This window comes from Lithobates pipiens, unplaced genomic scaffold (genome assembly GCF_037356315.1).
Source record: "Lithobates pipiens isolate NorthernLeopardFrog02 unplaced genomic scaffold, aLitPip1_a1.2 Scaffold_8, whole genome shotgun sequence".
NCBI classification, from domain to species: Eukaryota; Metazoa; Chordata; class Amphibia; order Anura; family Ranidae; genus Lithobates; species Lithobates pipiens.
Genome location: NW_027507903.1, coordinates 216,260,317 through 216,279,214, shown reverse-complemented (window position 1 = coordinate 216,279,214; position 18,898 = coordinate 216,260,317). Strand labels below are relative to the sequence as shown.

Sequence of the window (18,898 nt, the reverse complement as noted above, 5' to 3'; positions counted from 1 at the left end):
TGTATGATTCGCACCACAGCTTGTAGACTCTCTAACTTTCTCAAAGACCAAATAATATCCACTAATTTGGGTTATTTTTACCAGAGATATGTAGCAGTATAAATTGTGGCCAAAATTTATGAAAAAAAATTAATAATTTGCATAATTTTGTCACAGAAACAAAGAAATATGCGTTTTTTTTCAAAATTTTCAGTCTTTTTTCATTTATAGCGCAAAAAATAAAAACCCCAGAGGTGATCAAATACCACCAAAAGAAAAAGGACAAAAAATTTGTTTGGGTACAGTGTTGTATGACTGAGTAATTGTCATTCAAAGTATGAGAGCACCGAAAGCTGAAAATTGGTCTGGGCAGGAGGGGTGTTTAAGTGCCCAGTAGGCAAGTGGTTAAAATATATTAAAAAAAAACAGTAAACGCTATTAGCTGCAATGCCATTGCACATATTACCTAAATATATTACCAACATTAAATATTAAAGAAAAAAGAAAAAGAAAAGCCTTTTTCTTCATTTTTTTTCTTTCAGCAGCTTAGTAGATGGCCCTTATTTTTATGTGGTAATGCAGTGTTAATTTCGACATCAAATTTAGTCATTGTCTTTTGACTAAAATGTCGTTTTAGTCATATTTAGTCGACTAACATAGTGGTAATCTAGTCGATGAAAATATTTTTGTCAGCTAAATTAACACTGCTGAACAGTAGATTACAAGAGGTTGGAATCAAATCAAATTCAGGTATCTAGACTAGTTTCACAAAAAAAAAAAAATAATAATAATACATTTAAATTAAATTATTACTGCATTCATTGCTGTTTTTTTTTTCTTTTAGCGTTGCAGGAAGTTTACTACTTCTAAAATATATTTTTGATTTAGGACATGAATGTTCATTACCAGAATGCAAGGAAATATTACACTTATATTCCAATTTAAGCATCACTTACAAGTGAAATAATCAAGGCAAATGTCTAAGGGCTGGTTTATTTTAGCAAGTAATAACATTAGCAATATAGCATCTTTCAGATATTGCATACACAGAGAAACATTTGTTTGCTTCAGAAAGACCGTCACTACAAAGCAGCTGTTGTTTTTCATATATATGTTGTGCTTCAATAGAATGTCGCTTTTAGGAAACGCAAAATACCCTTGCAGCTGGCACTGGAAGGTTTACCAACAGCCATTACATACATAACATTCATAGATAGAGAAACAAAAGCAAGCCTCAGTGTACTGTCACAAATTTGACCTGCAAGTTAAGGCCACAGACACTAGGGTTCTGTTTTCTACACTGGGAAAACATGTTGGATATGAAACACCACTTCAACCCTGGAAGAATTGACCCCTTTCCTGACCAGAGCACTTTTTGCGATACGGCACTGCGTCACTTTAACTGACAATTGCACAGTTGTGAGATGTTGCACCCAAACAAAATGTATGTCCTTTTTTCCCACAAATAGAGATTTCTTTTGGTGGTATTTGACCACCTCTGCGTTTTTTATTTTTTGCGCTATAAACAAACAGAGTGACAATTTTGAAAAAAAAATAAAAAATTTTGACCTTTTTCTATAATAAATATCCCCTAAAAATATATAAAACAACTAATTTGTTTCTCAGTTTAGGCCGATATGTATTCTTCTACATATTTTTCGTAAAACAAAACAAAAAAAAATCACAATAAGAGTATAATGATTGGTTTGCGCAAAAGTTATAGTATCTACAAAATTAGGGGATCGATCTATGGCAATTTTATTATTATTTTTTATTAGTAATGGCGGTGATCTGCAATTTTTATAGTAACTGCAACATTATGGTGGACACATCGGACACTTTTGACAGTATTTTGGGACCATTGTCATTTATACAGCAATCAGTGCTATTAAAATGCACTGATTACTGTGTAAATGACACTGGCAGGGAAGGGGTTAAACACTAGGGGGCGATCAATGGGTCAAGTGTGTCCTAGGGTGTGATTCTAACTGTGGGGGGGTGGGCTACCACTGACATGACAGCGATTACTGCTCCCGATGACATGGAGCAGTAGGTTCCAGTCATGTCACTAGGCAGAACAGGGAAATGCCTTTCCTATCCTGTTCTGCTGCTCCGTGACACAATTGCGGGCCCCCGGCAGACCGAGTCCGCGGGACCCACGGGTATGGTCACGGCGTACACGGTGACAATACCACTTCTTAAAGGGGACTTACAGGTATGCCCATTTGCGCAGCCATGCCGCTGTACCGACATATATCATCGTGCACTGGTCGGCAAGTGGTTAAAAACTTTAGAGCAGGAGCTATGATCCAACAGATTCCAAAAAATATATAAACTGATCAGCCATAACTTTTTGTGCACTGACAGATTAAGTGAATAACATGAATTATTTAATTTCAAATCCATCTGAAAGATGGCGGGATATATTAGGTAGTCAATAAACATACTTTTCCTGAATTTGATATGTAGAAAGCAGAAAAAATGGGCATCACAGTTTGATGTGTATAGCACTGAAAATCCACAGACCAGTTATGGTGCCCATACTTACATGTGTCCACAGCCAAAAGTGCCTACAATGGGCATGTGAGCATCAGAACGGAGACTTACAGAGCCTTACAATAAAAGAAGGCCTGGTCCAATGAATTATTATTTTTTTTTTTAGATCATGATTCTGTAGACAATGTTCTGCTGGGAAGACTTGGGTCCTGTCATTCATGTGGATTTTACTTTGACACGTACCACCTACTTAAACATTGTTGTTGACCAAGTACACTCTCTTGTGGAAATGGTATTTCCTGATGACAGTGGCTTCTTTCAGAAGGATAATGTCCCCTGCCACACTTCAAAAATGGTTCAAGAATGGTTTGAGGAATACAACAATGAGTTTGGGGAGCTGACTTATCCTCCAAATTCTCCAGATCTCAATGCAATATAACATCTGTGGGATATGCTGGAAAAACCAGCCCAATCCATGGAGGCCCCACGTTGCAACTTACAGGACTTAAAGGATCTACTATTGACAGCTTGGTGCCAGATATTACAGGATACCTTCAGAGGTCTAGTAATGCCCATGCCTTGATGGGTAGGGGCTGTTTTGGCAGCAAAAGGGTGACATACTTAACATTAGGTGCATGGTCTTAAAGTTATGGCTGATCAGGTCAATGCTTTAGCATCCATGTGTGCAGTGCACACTGGCCCCTAGAGATGTGGGGTCCACTGTGCCCTCAAATGTTGCAAAACAAAATGTGGGGAAACACCGTTTTGGCAGCTGCAGCAGAAAATTTAAAATTGAATACTTACCTTTCATGGTGCCTATCCATGGAAGCATACCAATGTTTGGTTGCTCTGCCCCCTACCAACCCACAGGACCACTTAGAACTCTATAAAAAAAAAAAAAAAAAAAAAAAAAAAAGAGTTGGTGCCCCCCCCCCCCCCCCCCCCCCCCAGGCATTTTTGTAACTAGTCTTCAGAACCTTAAGGATTATAGAAGGGAGGGTGTATGCTACCATGGGTAGGCACCAGGAAATGAAAATTATGGAAAAGTTAAGTATTTAATTTTCTGTTTTCCAGGTGCCTCCATGGCAGCATATGAAATGGTAAATAACTTGCTTACAGAGAAGGTTACTGCAATAAAGAAATTTAATGAGATTACAGAACCAACAGTTGCAAGGTCTTTTTCCCCAAATCACGGAAATAACCGCTGGGTCCAAGCTATAGTGTGTCATGAAGGTGCTAAAGTAGGACCAATTAGCCACCTGGCAAATTGTTTCAGGGGAGACCCGTGCTAAAGCTGCCCAAGAAGAGGCCATTCCTCATGTTGAGTGAGCATTGATCGCATCTGGTACTGGAAGACCACTAGCCTGGTATGTCTTCTGGATTAGCCTCATGATCCAGCTAGCCAAGGTTGTCTTGGATGCTGCCATTCCTTTTTTAATGCTTTAGGAATAATGAATAGACATTGATCCTTGCAGAACTGCTGTGTCAGCTCTAAGCAGCGCCTTAGGGATCTAGCTACATCCAACTCTTACAATTTTGAGGCGGTTGGATCCTCCTCAAAGGCTGAAAGAACCCATTCCTGGTTGAGATGGTAGACAGAAGGCACCTTGGGAACGAACTGGTGAATTGGCTGCAAAACCCCCCTGTCTGGAAAAAAGGTAATGTTTGGCTCCTGCGCCCCTAGTGTTTGAATTTCCCACACCCTTCAACCAGAGGTGATGATGATTAGGAAGGCTTCTTTCAAGGTAATATCTTCCAGACCTCATTCCCCGTGGGTCTTAAAGGAGGGTTTTGTTACAGCATTAAGCCCAACATTAAATCCCACTTTGGATATAGTGATTTCCAGGGAGGTCTTAACCTTAAGACTGCTCTTCAAAAATGCCCTATTAGAGGATTCAATGCCCACCGGATGTCTGTTAGAGCTGATAAAGCTGACACTTTAACTTTTAGGGTGTTAAGTCCCAATCCTAGGTCTAATCTGTTTTGTAAAAAAAGCAATACATTCTGTACTCTTGGTTCTAGTGGATTGAATTGTTTGACCTCTGCCAATTCCGTACATTTTTTCCATATCCTGTAGTAGGTGGCATTGGGGATGATTTCCTTGCATGTAATGTTTGGATAACATTAAAAAGAACACCCTAACTCGCCCAACCTTTTCCGCTCATCTTCCAGTCCCTCAAGACTAGGATCTCAGGATGTGAATGAAAGAAATTTGTCCACGCATGGAAGTCCAGGTTGTCCAAGCATGGAAGGGGTAACGGCTTGCACAGAGCCAGCTTGACTAGGAGCATGAACCATGGTCTTTTGGTCAGTATGGAATGATGGAATCGTGACCACTAGGCGCTGGAGAAACCTCAGTATCAGAGAGATCGGAGGAAATGCATATTCCATCTGATATTCCCAAGGTTGCACTAGGGCATCTACTCCTGCTGACCTCAGGGATGGGAATCTCGTAAAAAACAGAGACGTCTTCATGTTGTGTGGGGAGGCAAGTTCCAAGATGTTCAATACCATGCCTTCTGTACTGAATTGGCATTTTCCGTGTCCTAACTAAACTTTGTACTGTGCCCCCCCACCCTAACTGACTTGCGTCTAACGTAAGAGTGGTCCATGAGGTGGGCCCAAGGAGGCAGTGATCCAGAAGTTTGGTCTCGTCTACCACCAGAGGCTGGACTTCATCGTGAGAGTGATCCGTATCATCTGGTCTAGGTGCTTCTTCCTCCACTGTGATAGGAAACCTATTTGGAATCTCGTAGATGCCACCTGGCCCATTTCACCATTGGTATGCATGACGAGAGGGATCCCAGGAGACTTAGGACAGTCCGACAGGCTTGCCAATGCCCTCTTTACCTTCTCCATTAATATAGGGATATTTTCTGGTGGAAGAGACACTGCTCTCTCCAGGTGTTAGATAACGCCCCAAGATATATCATTGTCTGGGTAGGCACGAGTTGACTTTTTGAGTAATTGATCAGCCATCCAAATTTGATCAATGTGTTTAGGACCAATAGCATATGCGTTTCCAGAGTCTTCCTGTGCTGGGATAGGATCAGAAATACTCTTTTTTTAGACAATTTTTTTTTGTTGGTATGTAACACCATGAATTGACACTTTGTTCGGAAAGTAGACACCCCAAAGTGAGTTTATAGAAATGAATAAAAGTGGGGTATTAAAGGGGTTAAACCATGAAGCTTGGTAGTTCTGCACTAGATGCACAGGTCATACACAAAGGGAGGAGGAGGTGAAGGGGTTAATATACAAGTCACATACAATAGGTGAATGGAGATGAAGTGGTTAATGATCAGATGTGCAGGATAAGGAAGGTGACTGGGTGTATATACAGGTGACAGCAGAGACAAAGGAGATCAGATGAATAGGATAAGATAGAGAGGTGAAAGGGTTAAATAACCTCTGGGTGCTACTGCTGCAGCCTTAATCTGAATTAGTAATGTATTCATTAGTTTTCAATCACTTCCCTTCCTCCATTTTTAGAAGGCTTACAGATGTAAACACTGCACTGTGTACATCATGTGATCACTGTGATTGGTCCTCATAGCGATCGCCTGGTACAAAACTGCTCAGATCAGCTCTGTAACCAGTGCAGGAAATTTAGTAAAACTGGTGCAGGTGGAATCTGGAGCACCTGTACATAGTAACCAATCAGCTTCTATCTTCAGTTAAGCTTTGAGCTCTTGTTCACATCGGTGCAGTTTTGAAACTGTGCTACTTTAGTGTGATTTCAAAGCCACCCATCAGTGTGATTTGCATTGCTGATTTCATAGCGGCTTGCGACTTCATACAACAGAAGTCTATGCAAATCGCAGTCGAGTGGCAAAAAGTAGGGCAGGAACCTTTTTCAAAGTTGCTGCTACATGAGTCGTGGCAATTTGAATTGCTGAAAATGGGGTGCGCCTTGTCATGCATTATGGAACTGTCAAATCGCATGACAAATCGGTATCGGTGAGAACAGGGGCTGAAAATAAAAGCTGCCATGCACAGCTGTTCATTTTTCTAGCTGGTCCAGTCTTGGTAAATCCCCCTCACTGTGTGTGAACTTATTCATCTGAGGACAACTCGATTGACAGCCATTAATGGGAGAATTCACCACCCAATTGCTATTTTAGAAGTAAAATTTATAAATGGGACTCCAAAAATGGATGTCCACCACTCTTTTTTTTTTTTTTTTTTTTTTTTTTTTAACAATACGGCAATAAGGTTGTTCATACTTTACTTTCACATCATTTTTTTTTACAGAACATATATATTTTTGACATAATTTTGTAATTTCATGTGATTAAAAATGTATTTTACAGTCTAATCTTCTTTGCTGTAATTTTCTGAAATTGTCAAATGTTACTCTCTAAGGGTTGCCTATTTTTAAAGGGATGCAGATGCTGCAGCGTTTCTCATTGGAACCTGAAATTCACTCTGGTTTTTATAATAGAGCTCTCATATTCAGCCTGGAAAAGAACATAACAAAAAAAAAAAAAAATCAATAGAACAGAAAAAGGTATAAATCAGCTAAAACCCTCATGTAGCACCCTCTAGTTAGGTAGGTGCTAGAGTAAGGATTTTTCTGGAGAGTAGGAAAATATAGGCAGGCCTAGCTGGTGACTAGGCCTGTTTGTTTTTATTCTGGGCTGAGAATGGCCTAGGGCAGGGCTGGGTGACTCATAGGTGGCATCACTGTCCCCTCCCTTTTCCTTCTAGAAGATGCTAGGAGAGGTGGGGCTGCCTGTGGTGTTTTGAGGAGCCTTGACCAATCCTCAACTTGGATTGGCAAGCCTCCGTAAAATACCTGGGGTCAGCACAGCTGGGGAGGAATTGTTGGGGGGAAGAGCTGGAGTGAGAGCATGGAGGCTATCAGGGCCCACCGGGAGCTCCCCAGTCTTGGGGGGCAGGTGACCCTGGGCCGGGGCTTGGGTGCATTCAGGAGTGTCAAGATACTGGAAGGAGAGGCACATGAGAGAGCAAGGAGAGGGCAGCAGGAGATAACACTTCTAAGAGTCTCCAGGGAGGACAACTGGTCCCAGCCAGGAGGACTGGTGAGTGAGCACAGTCAGGAGGACTGGGGAGGTACGCCTGAGAGAACTGGGAGATTTCAGTTTGAGATGGGTGCAGAACCAGAAGAGAGAACTGTGGGAAGGGCAGTGGAAAGAGGTCTTTGCAGCCACGCTGGTTGATAGTGCCTAAAGAGAGCTATCTGGGAGTGGTAGCTGAATACAGGACAGCTAGCACCTGATATATTTCTACACCACATGGGCCCGGGGTCCCTGCCCACAAAAGGCAGTTCATTGCGGCTTAGCTGAAGTAGAGTCAGGTCTACTCATACAGTGCTAGGTAGTGTGGAGGAGTAATCGTCTGCAACAAGTGAAGTGCTGGAGGAGAAACGGCGTGCAGCAAGTGTTTGTGCTGGAGAGAAGACTGGAGTGCACATACTTGAGTGTATATATAAGTCCCAAAGCAAGTTTGCACTGAATATTCCTGGCCATCCCATAATTCCCAATTTCCTATCCAAAATTAATCCCCTCAAATAAAAAACAAAACAAAGATATGGACTGTTCTATGTCTTGGAGTGACTGAAAGATGGATGTCTGGCTGGGCAGGGTGACAGGTGAACCACTACATTACATTACAATGTGTAAAGATCACCCAGAGGGAATTACTTTATAAAGAAGCATAGTCTCAGATGTGTTTCAATGTTTCAGTGTTATTGTAAGACTAATCATATTATTGTGTGCAAATTTGCACACCAATATAACATTCGTTATGCAAGTCAATTAGCCTCACAGACGGACCTATCATCTTCCAGCAAGCGGATGTTCACGGGGTGGATCATCACAGATCTGTCCCATGTGAAAGGACCCACAGGCAACCAATTATTTCTCCAGTAAATTCAGAACTAATTAGGCCACCTAACTCCACCTTATATCATAAGAACAGTTTGTTAAAACCAGAACATTTTATGTTTACTACCTGGAAATATATCAGTTCACCAATTATAGTAACATGGTTTTAAAGAGGTGGTCAGTAATAATTTTATTTAGGTGTAATATAAAATTCACTCCAGTTATGGCCAATTCTTAAAAACTATCTTCATTGCCTGATCACAAAATAGTTACAAGAGCTCCTTAATCCAAGTATCTACATGTTGGCTAGCCTCCTTTTTACATATCCCAGCCTAGTCTTAACCATATAGAAAAAAAAAAGTTTTTCGTAGATCAATGGATCAAGCTGAAATTCAGTCAGAGGAGGGATTTGTGCCCTTCCATTGTCTGCCTATTTACATAGCTCTGTATAAAGTTTAATCAGAAAGAGGGAGTCAGAGTAAACAGGTTGTTCTGTGCTACCTGAAATTAATATTGTAATGTAAATATTTTTTAAATAAACATATTAAGAACGTATAACCTAACTTAGAACATAAAAGGAAAATGACAAAAAAAATATAACATTTACCAAGCACAGTTCAGGGGCAATAGGATATCATGGTAAAGAAGGGACCCTTCAGCCCCTGGGCCCCATAGCAGCATATGGCTTCTAAAATATAGGTTAGAACCCTGGTACTGCAGAGAGATGATAGTCTAGCATCAATCGTGGAGCTGTAACAGTTAAAAACTAGGCAAGGTAAAAAACAGCACACCAGAAACATAATTGTGCTGGATGCCACTGAAAGGAGGTTACCAAATAAACGCTTGGTAAAACTTTGTTTTCTTAACAGCAACAGTGACTAGCAACCTCCAATATTTGAAGGATCTTCTGAAGGATTTTGGTGGGCACCCCCACAATAATGTAACATTTTATATAATATCACTTTAAATACAAGCACTTAGACAAATTATATAATTAGCAGCCATGTTTAATAATAGCGTACCTAACTGTAGAGACATCTGAAATTTTTTATTACATTGACCAACGCTCTAGGAAACAAAGTGATACTTGTACTCACCACTTCACGTTTTTCAACTTCAAACCATCGTGATATACCAGGCAAACTCTGCACCAATGTCAAAGCTGTTCGTTCTACCCAAAGACTCTAAAAGACAAAACATATTTATAATATATTTTATAAATAAAATAAAGAAAAAAAAGACTACAAATTTTGACAGTCCCAGTGGTTAAAATATATACTACTGTCTCTTAGTACAGTCAGTGTCAAAACAGTGATGGATAGCAGTATGGAGTATATACCACAGATCACAGCATGGCATAATGTTCAATATGTACAGGGCCATCTTTAACCGCTTAAGGACCGCCTCCTGCACATATACCTTGGCAGAATGGCACGGCTGGGCACAAGCATGTACAGGTACATTGATTGCTCTTTAAGTGCCCAGCCGTGGGTCGTGAGCACACTGCCGTCGGCGCGCTCCCGACACAGTCCTGAGCTCCGTGACCATGGCCGCAGGACCAGTGGACCCGATCGCCGCTGGTGTCCTGCGATCGGGTCACAGAGCTGAAGAACGAGGAGAGGTCTGTGTAAACAAACCTCTCATCGTGCTTCCTACTGAGCCTGTCACTGATCGTCTGTTCCCTGTTATAGGGAAAGACGATCAGTGGCGTCAGAGACCAAGCCACACCCCCCTACAGTTAAAAAAAAAAAACACACACACACACACACACACACACACACACTTAACCCCTCCCCGCCCCCTAGTGATTAACTCCTTCACTGCCAGTGTCATTTACACAGGAATCAGTGCATTTAAATAGCACTGATTGCTGTATAAATGACAATGGTCCCAAAAATGTGTCAAAAATGTACGCCATAATGTAGCAGTCACAAACAAAATTGCTGATCGCCGCCATTACTAGTAAAAAAAAAATATATTAATAAAAATGCTATAAAACTATCCCCTATTTTGTAAACGCTATAACTTTTGCGCAAACCAATCAACAATCGCTAATTGCGATTTTTTTTAACCAAAAATATGTAGAAGAATACGTATCAGCCTAAACTGAGGGAAAAAAATTTTTTTTAATAGATTTTTGGGGGATATTTATCATTGTTGCTCTATTTTTGTTTATAGCGCAAAAAATAAAAACCGCAGAAGTGATCAAATACCATCAAAAGAAGCTCTATTTGTGGGAAAAAAAGGACGCCAATTTTGATTGGGAGCCACGTTGCATGACCTCCCAATTGTCAGTTAAAGCGACGCAGCGCCGAATCGCAAAAAGGGGCCTAGTCCTTTGGCTGCAAATTGGTCCGGGTCTTAAGTGGTTAAGACAGGGCAAAAGGGGCAGCTGCCCTGGGCCCTGTCATTGTTGTAGGGCTCAAAGCAGCTGCCTCATACTTGCCATCTATCCCAGTTTAAATTCCTTCATCCCTTGAGGTTTTAGTCCCGTGCTGTGTCCTGATGTCTCAGTGTGAAGTTCTGCTACTAATGCTGCCCAGCTCTGCCCTATTGTGTACAGATGACTCACCTGCAGACCATGTGTTTACACGTAAATACCAGCACTGATATGTAAATAGCATCAGCATCGATATGTAAATAGCGGTGGACATGCAGCATTCATATGCAAATAATGACAATATTCATATGTATATCATGCCCCCTGAGATCATATCCACCATCACCTCTGCTGAATACTGCCCACTGGGGAGATAAAGGGGGAGGGGGGTAGTGTGGGGTGTGCAGAGGTAGACAGAGAAGGAATTACAGTTTGGGCTGCACAGGTGAGCAAGGAGGGGATGTATAGAGGTATAGAAGGTGGGTGCAAAGATGAGTAGAGGAGGCAGGTCGAGTTAAAGGGGAGGGGGATTAGAGTGAAGAGGATGGGAGAGGTTTCGGGTGCAGAGGTTAGCATGGGTTGCAAAGGTGTACTGACAAGGTTGATAAAGATATTTCAATGGGCTGCTCTATGCACTACAAATGCGGAAGTCCCAAACCCTTTTTCAAAATCGCACAGTGTCAAGGCACCTGCCAGCAGATGTGTGAGGGTGTCATTAACAATTAATGCAACTTCAGAGTATCTAATAGGGCAGCACATTTCCGTGGTGTCAGGAAAGTGATTTTGCATGCGTTCCTGACACATACAGTGGTCAGTGTAAATCTTGTCATTACATGAGGCTTGGAGGGGCTTGGTGTACAATCCTTTCATTCACACTAGAGGCCAGTGTGAATGTCCCCCTTACATTGGTGGCCAGTGTAAATCCCTCCTTACATTGGTGGTTACTGTGATTGCTTCTATTACATTAGCGGTCAGTGTAAAACCCTATTTCACTGGTGGCCAGTGTTGAAACTCCTCTTTATATTTGTAGTCAGTAAAAAAAAAAAAAAATCAGCATTGTCATTGATCACACCCTCCCCTTCCCCCTAACACTGCCACTGACTCCAGGAGTCCTAGGATCCCTAGGAGTTTTCTGTCTGTTAATGGGACCCCCCACCTCCCCAGTCCATAGTGTGCATGCTGTGAGGAGATGATGTGCTGTAACCTTTTAGCAAGCAATCAGTAAGCAGTAATGATGTACAGTAACCTCTAGCAACCAATCAACCAGTCAGTGAGCGGTAATGATCCACTATAACTTCTGGCATTCAATTGCAATTGCTGCCTGATCTGATTCAGTAAACAAAGTCTAGCTGCTATTTATTGTATGTCTCAGAGCAGGTGGAGAGCAAAGCTGCATGGGGGCGGCGCCAATAAAAAATTTACCCAGGGCCCAATCAATGTTAAATACGACCCTGAGTATGTATATACTGTACACAGAGCAGCTTTGCATATATCATGTACAGCACTTGTATTGAGAGGTCACCTTGTATATCTATAACATCGCATACCCACTTCATAGCTCTCATTAGTGGATCGATGCTTGTCATGATGCAGACAGATCTGCACATAATGGTCAGCAGCCTTCTTTTTAGTTAACTGGATTAAGTGCTCCTCTACAACTAATTCCCTGATACATTGCCTAAAATATATAAACATAAACGTATAGTCGCTTTCAATAAAGTGTCCCAAAAACATATAAATACAGTGCTATCACTTTAAATGTGACTAAAGTGCACCAAAACAAATAATTTGCGTTTCACCATATAAAATATAAAAATAACAAAAAAATAAAGTCCAAAATTCCACTGTGAACTCAGTGAACTCTTAGGCCTCATGTACACTGCGCGTTAGAAAAAAGGAGCTGCAAAGCCACTACCGACGCTCAGCGCTTCTCTGCCTATATTCAAAATCAATGGTTCCCTATGAAAGTCGTCTACTGATCCAACTTTTATCCCATTAATTGGAAAAGCAGTCATATCACATCATCACGATTCCACTTGTGGTGTGAACAGGAACCCCACACCAGAAAAAAAAAAGAAAAAAAAGATGATGTGGGGTCCCCCCAAGATCCATACCAGGCCCTTTGAGTCTGGTATGGATGCTGAAAGGGAATCCTACGCTTCATTTCTACGAATCCTAGGTTTCATTGGGCAATGGTGTATTTTTTTAAATATTCTAGAGGGTCTTTAAAATTTTTATAGTGAATTAGCATTGATAGAAAAGTAATATGTGTATAAATGTGTATAAATGAAAAGAATTATATGTTTAGATTAGTGCAATAAAAATAGTTGAATGGTTTTAAACAAACATTCAATATAAAACAATATACTTATCAAAAAATTAAAACACAGCATTTTATGTTTTGAACTGAAGAACCGGTGTTCTGCAATAATTGATGGCTCTTTCTTTTCCTGCAAATCTCTCCAAATGAAAGGATGTGTATGTTTGAAAATAAAACCTGCATTGTCTCATTTGGAGCTGTGTCTTACACTAAATTGTATGCACAGCTCTGTGCAGTGATCCTGTCAAATAGGAACCTATCTTTAGCTCTGAAAAATCTCCAGAGGACAAGAGTCTTTTCAAGGAATTCACATCCCCATTTTCATCCGGATGATAAACATCTACATGTAATTGAAAGCTCTTGCGCTCTCTGTGCTGGGAATATTCAAATGCAAAGTAGTCATTTCTGCTAACACACTATTCAGTTGTGTTAAATAGCAGAAATAGGAAATGTGTAAGGAGGGAAATGTGACCTCCTGTGCACTCTGCGCACTGTTCAAGAAACACACTGCCTACAAGCCACCAATTCCATTGACCACTTCTAATACATCATAAGAAACTTTGAGCCATACCTTGAATTCATTCTCCTTGTCCTTTGTGCCCTTGTGAAAAGGTCTATCATAGCGAAACCTCCAGATATGATTCACTTTGTAAAAGCTTTTGATGTTGTCAGGAATACCTTCTCTTTGTAGAACCTCCTGGCTTTCGGGGATTGGCGTGACTGCATAAATCTGTAAATCTAGGCACTGCGATTAAGGTCAACAAAGGAAATACAATCGCTACAGCAAGATTCAATAACACATCCGCTGGAATCATGGGCCAATGTATGTTCAAAGAATTATTAACAGTAAATTTGTGATAAGCTTTTCTATGCATCCCATAAAACATACAATGGAACGAAAGTATTCAATCCTGAGTAAGTATGTATTGGCAACTTCTACAACATGCTCATTGAGCATAAAAAAAGTGTTGACGTCCAACCTGTGGACTGAAAAACTTTTTATTTTCGAAGAGCATCTTGTGTTATTGACCTATAAGTAAATTTACAAGTCTGAATACATAATACACACAATCACAACATACAGTAAGCCCTTGTACGCACGGTCGGACATTCTGACAGTAAATGTCCGATCGGACCGTGTTGTCGGATAATCCGACCGTGTGTGGGCTCCATCGGACTGTTTCCGTCGGAATATCCGACCGACAAAGTTTTAGAGCTGGGCTATAAAATTTTCCGACAACATGGTCCGATCGGACTTCGTGCGATCGTTAGTAGAGAATTCCGATCAGACAAAGTTGCACACATGCTCAGATCAAATTACAAGACCAAAGCTATTGGCTACTAGCCTGAACGTAGTCCCGTCATAAGGAAATAACATCATCACGTTCTGAACGATCGGATTTTCCGACAACTTTGTCCAACCGTGTGTATGCAACACCAGTTTCGGACAAAATCCGAAGGATTTTGTTGTCGGAATGTCCGACCGTGTGTACAAGGGCTAACAGTATATTTTTTTTCCAAAAAAGCTCCACATATTTTCACTAAAATACAATCCTTGAGCACTATATAAGTGACAGTCTAAGAGAAGACTATCAGTCTGTTGCAGGCAAGGTGAAGCATTTTTGCAGTTTCCCTTCTGCCCATGATCACTCATACAGCCTCTATGTTGTAATGTTTAGACAAGTTTCAAAACGAGACACAGAAGTAGCTGATTTCTGAAAGAAGTGTACACAGAGTCAAGAATGTAAAAGTTACTACACATGCTTCATATGGTACATGCTTGTGTCATATTGAAAAAATATTTTAGGCTAGGATGCAGATGTTGACCCAAGATGATATCTGAACAAAGATAGTGCCGTCCTTCACAGAAAAATAAAGATGAAGTCATATGAAGTACGTTGATCTATTTTAGGATGCATAAAAAATATCTGATACTAGGTCAACTTTAAATGGCCATTGCTTTGCAAGCTTGAAACTGCAAAGGGGGCTGTTCCCAACCCCACGCACCTGGAAGCAATCACTGGAGGAAAAAAAATGCCCTAGCATAATGGCTCTAGAAGCCAGCAGTAGGGATATTAAATATTACATAGTTCATGGAAGTCACATCAGTCATTGGCTGCATGTGTTGTTTATACATTTCTTACATATTAAGTGAATATGATATACACAGAGTGCATAAACCCACATCCCATTTACTGCAGCAATTAGAACAGCCATGATTTTTTTTTATTTCCATCTTCATTGTAAAATAGGAATGCATGACTCAGCTCAGCTTACTATTACTGAATTATGCATAGCTGACAGACTCTGCAGAAAACATTAGCAACGTCGAAGGTAGAAGTAAAAGTTATCCAAATGCAGGTTTAACGGTGCAAGATAAATACTGAACAGAAAAGAGTGGCTTGCAATGCCTTTAAGCTTCACAGTAGAAAGGATACATTGTGCTTCTGCTTGGAATATCGTTTCATCAGGCTGGTTGGCATGTTGCATTGCAATGGCATGTGGGAATTCTGTTAGCATGCGCTGCTGGAAAGCCTCCAGTCTCTCATAGTCATGGCCTCGACAAACAAACTCTTTGTTCTGTCATGAGAGAAATTGTTAGTGTTTGAACCTGAATATCAACTACACTGCTTGTGAATGAAAAAAAACAGTTATGTATTCAGTACTTTTTTATACATCATTAGACGCTGTTTGGTAAATTCAACTCAATCAGGTTCAGTTTATTTCATCATGTAGACCCTGCTATTAGGAGTTGAGATCAGCAAAGTCTGTAATCATTATGATCTGAAGTGTTCCTTTTGCTTCCTATACCCAACAAATAAGCAATATAGACCACCAAGTGACAGAATAAGCTACTGGGCATTGTATAGTGGGATGGCAGGTCTTGTGCCTTTTTTGCACTTCATGGAAGGGGAAGAACTTCAGGAGCTTCAAGTAGTCCCAGGCTATAGAGTCAGAAGGCACATGCTGACAAATTTAGTTTTCAGCTACGTGCCTGCCCTGTTACATTAAGAGCTCAAGGCAAGACCCAGCATAAGTTCACCTTTTTGAAAAAAAAATTTATAATAAATGCTCATATTTCTGCAGGATAAATAAAATGTGGATTCATTTTTTTTTTCATAGCCGCTCTGATCAGTGGATGGAATATTAGGCTCCTGCACACTCTACCTGCAGCTCTGTTGCTTCCAGTTACAGAGCTGTAGTCAGCATGAATGGACTACGACTGTGCTTGCGGTCCATTGAAAATACAAGTCTGTCTGCTGTTGTGGCAGACAGGACTTGTTTAGTCATTCACAGATTCCTGGGAATCAGTCATAACCGATAAGATAAGACTCTGTTGATGTTATTCACATGTACTATAGCCTCTAATGCCTACTTGATTGTGTAAACCAGACATAACTCTAGGCTTTAGAATTGCTTAAAACAAATTAAGGTAATTATTTATAACATGTCCTCCAAAGTGGATATTAAGTAGGATAATTAACCAGCTTATTATTCAAATATGCAGTTGGGTTACATGCAAACGATAATATACACATTTCCTTTTAACCAGATGGTAATATGAAATAGGCATAGGTTTCCCAGTATGAGAAAAGTTTATTAAAATCATCAGAAATTCCAGTAACAAACTTCAGAACTATAATTCGGTCTAAGTCTCTGATATAGGAAAGAATGCATTTGGTCTCAATATTTCACATTAAATTACCCAATCCTTTCATACACAGGCAATTGTGTATCTAGGTAGCTCAAGTCAGGGTTTCTCAACTCCAGTCCTCAAGGCATCCCAACAGGTCACGTTTTCAGGATTTCCCTCAGCTGTGGTGATTACTAAGGCAGTGAAACTGATCAAATCACCTGTGCAAAATAATGGAAAGCATGAAAGCATGACCTGTTGGGCCGCCTTGAGGACTGGAGTTGAGAAACAAAGGCTTGAGTGATACTTGTTGAAAGCAATTTTTTCAGACAATTTGTGCTTTTTTTTTTGTTGCAATCTGTCTTGTTCCTTCTCTTTACACTCATAATACTGAATGGGTCAGAACACATTGTTATGTATAATACATTTCAGAACATCGGTGCAATCCGGTTGGATTCTGATCATCACTGTCCCTGCACAGTTTGAGAATTTTGTTGAAGGAATAGTGTATGTTATGATGTTATGCTTTTAGCTCATTCACTATTGGCTTCAAATGAAACTGCCAATAAAGTAGGGTGACATTTTGAACTATTCAAATTATTGGATTTCAGTCTTCTAACACAAAACAGAAAGCTTAAGTCCAATTTACTAAAGAAGCCGAGAATCTTCACTCAATAAACTACGTGAATATTCACTCAAACTGTCAAATCATGAGGAGATTCTAAACTCAAATCTCACTCTGTCTTCAAACCCATATGGCCTTCAGTCCCAGTGTGCCCTATGGGTATGAGGTCTGATTTGGTGGTTATGATTCAAGGGATTATCAGTCAACTCTTGAAAAGCCTGAAAAGCCAATAAGTATAAATCTAGTTGTGGTAGTTAGTGGGTCAATATAAGAAACACTGGCCTAAGACATAATAAAGGTAGCATTGTTTGTTTTAAACACGCACTCCATTTTACATTGGCAAACGCATTGAAAAAGAAAAAAGTTAAACTTTAAGGTCACTTATGGAACAAGAATGTAAGCCCTCGTGTATAGTAATTAGTGCAACCTCCTTTATTCAAATCACCTCTAATGTGCTGATTACAGGGTATGCACAGTAGTCAGAAGGCATTCTGGACCATTTATGTACCAAAAGCTGAATATTCTAGGGATTTCTTGCTTTAATAACTTGCTTGAGATAAGGACTGACAGTCTGTCTTAAATACAGTGTTTGTCTGTTTAAGCCACTGCATTGTTTATTTACTCTTGCATAAGATGCCTTGATATCCTAATGTAGACTTTCCTGGTACAGTTTGGCATACACTGGCCCTCCATGCTGTCAAGGCCTTGATGACATAAAACAGTCCCACACCACTATTCTACAATACCTTATTCGGGCATCATCTAGAGTTGGCAGGCAAGATTTTACTTCTTCCAGACATTTACCAAAATAAAATAAAAAACACCCTGTTTGCCCACAGGATGTTGTTCCTGGAAAGCTGTTGGATATCTGGTGTGGTCTGTGGGAAGCTGGAGAATGCAAAAACTTTCATGGTAGAAGCCACTGAACATTACACTTGCTCAATGTTGCAATCTGGAAAAAAGATGCCCAATGCCCAAAAAGGCAGCGTTTCAACTTTTTTTTTCAGTCAAGGCACCCTTTAAAAATCATGGACAATCTTGAGGCATTCCAATCTAAAATGTAAAAGCTATTCAAATAGTTTTACATATTGCAGCAACATCCACACATGTAGGACACCCAACGTTAGAGGTGAATTATTCTTCCAAAGAAAATACACTTTTACAAACTGGTACTGACTAGTATTCCAATGTTTCTATTCTCCTTCAGTTTTTCTCCAACACTCAGCTAATGCAGCACCAAAGCTGATGGAGAGGGGCAGAGGAGGGACAAACAAAAATGTATGCAGGCAACTGACATCCTCCTTATCAACTGAAGAAGCCATTGGTTGTTGGGATGCTGTGAGCTAGACGGTTGTAATGGTGCACAATGAAAACCTGTGGCTTTGTATAACTAAAAGGCAGGCTTTATCCACACGCCTGTTTGTATGCAAGTTTTTGACCATTTTTAGGCATTTTACCAAGGCACCCCAGAGTGCTTGGGCACCGTGGTTGAAAAAATGGAATTACGTACCGGTAATGTCCTTTTCCAGGAGTCTTTCAGGACAGCCACCTTTGAGAGACACTGGCTCCTCCCCTCTTAGGAAACACCGCCTTCATTTTCATGATTTAAGCCTCC

At 40.4% G+C, this 18,898-nt stretch overlaps 1 protein-coding gene across 2 annotated transcripts in view; it reads right to left on the bottom strand.

Moving 5' to 3' along the window:
• DOCK4 (dedicator of cytokinesis 4) overlaps nucleotides 1-18,898 on the bottom strand; it is a 490,280-nt gene that overhangs the window by 54,765 nt on the left and 416,617 nt on the right. For both annotated transcript variants that reach the window (XM_077469314.1, XM_077469315.1), the window contains 3 exons: nucleotides 15,463-15,604; nucleotides 13,596-13,762; nucleotides 9,422-9,508 (listed from right to left, as the gene is read on the bottom strand). In XM_077469314.1, coding sequence (XP_077325440.1) covers nucleotides 9,422-9,508; nucleotides 13,596-13,762; nucleotides 15,463-15,604 — 396 coding nt within the window. The remainder of the gene's footprint in view (nucleotides 1-9,421; nucleotides 9,509-13,595; nucleotides 13,763-15,462; nucleotides 15,605-18,898) is intronic.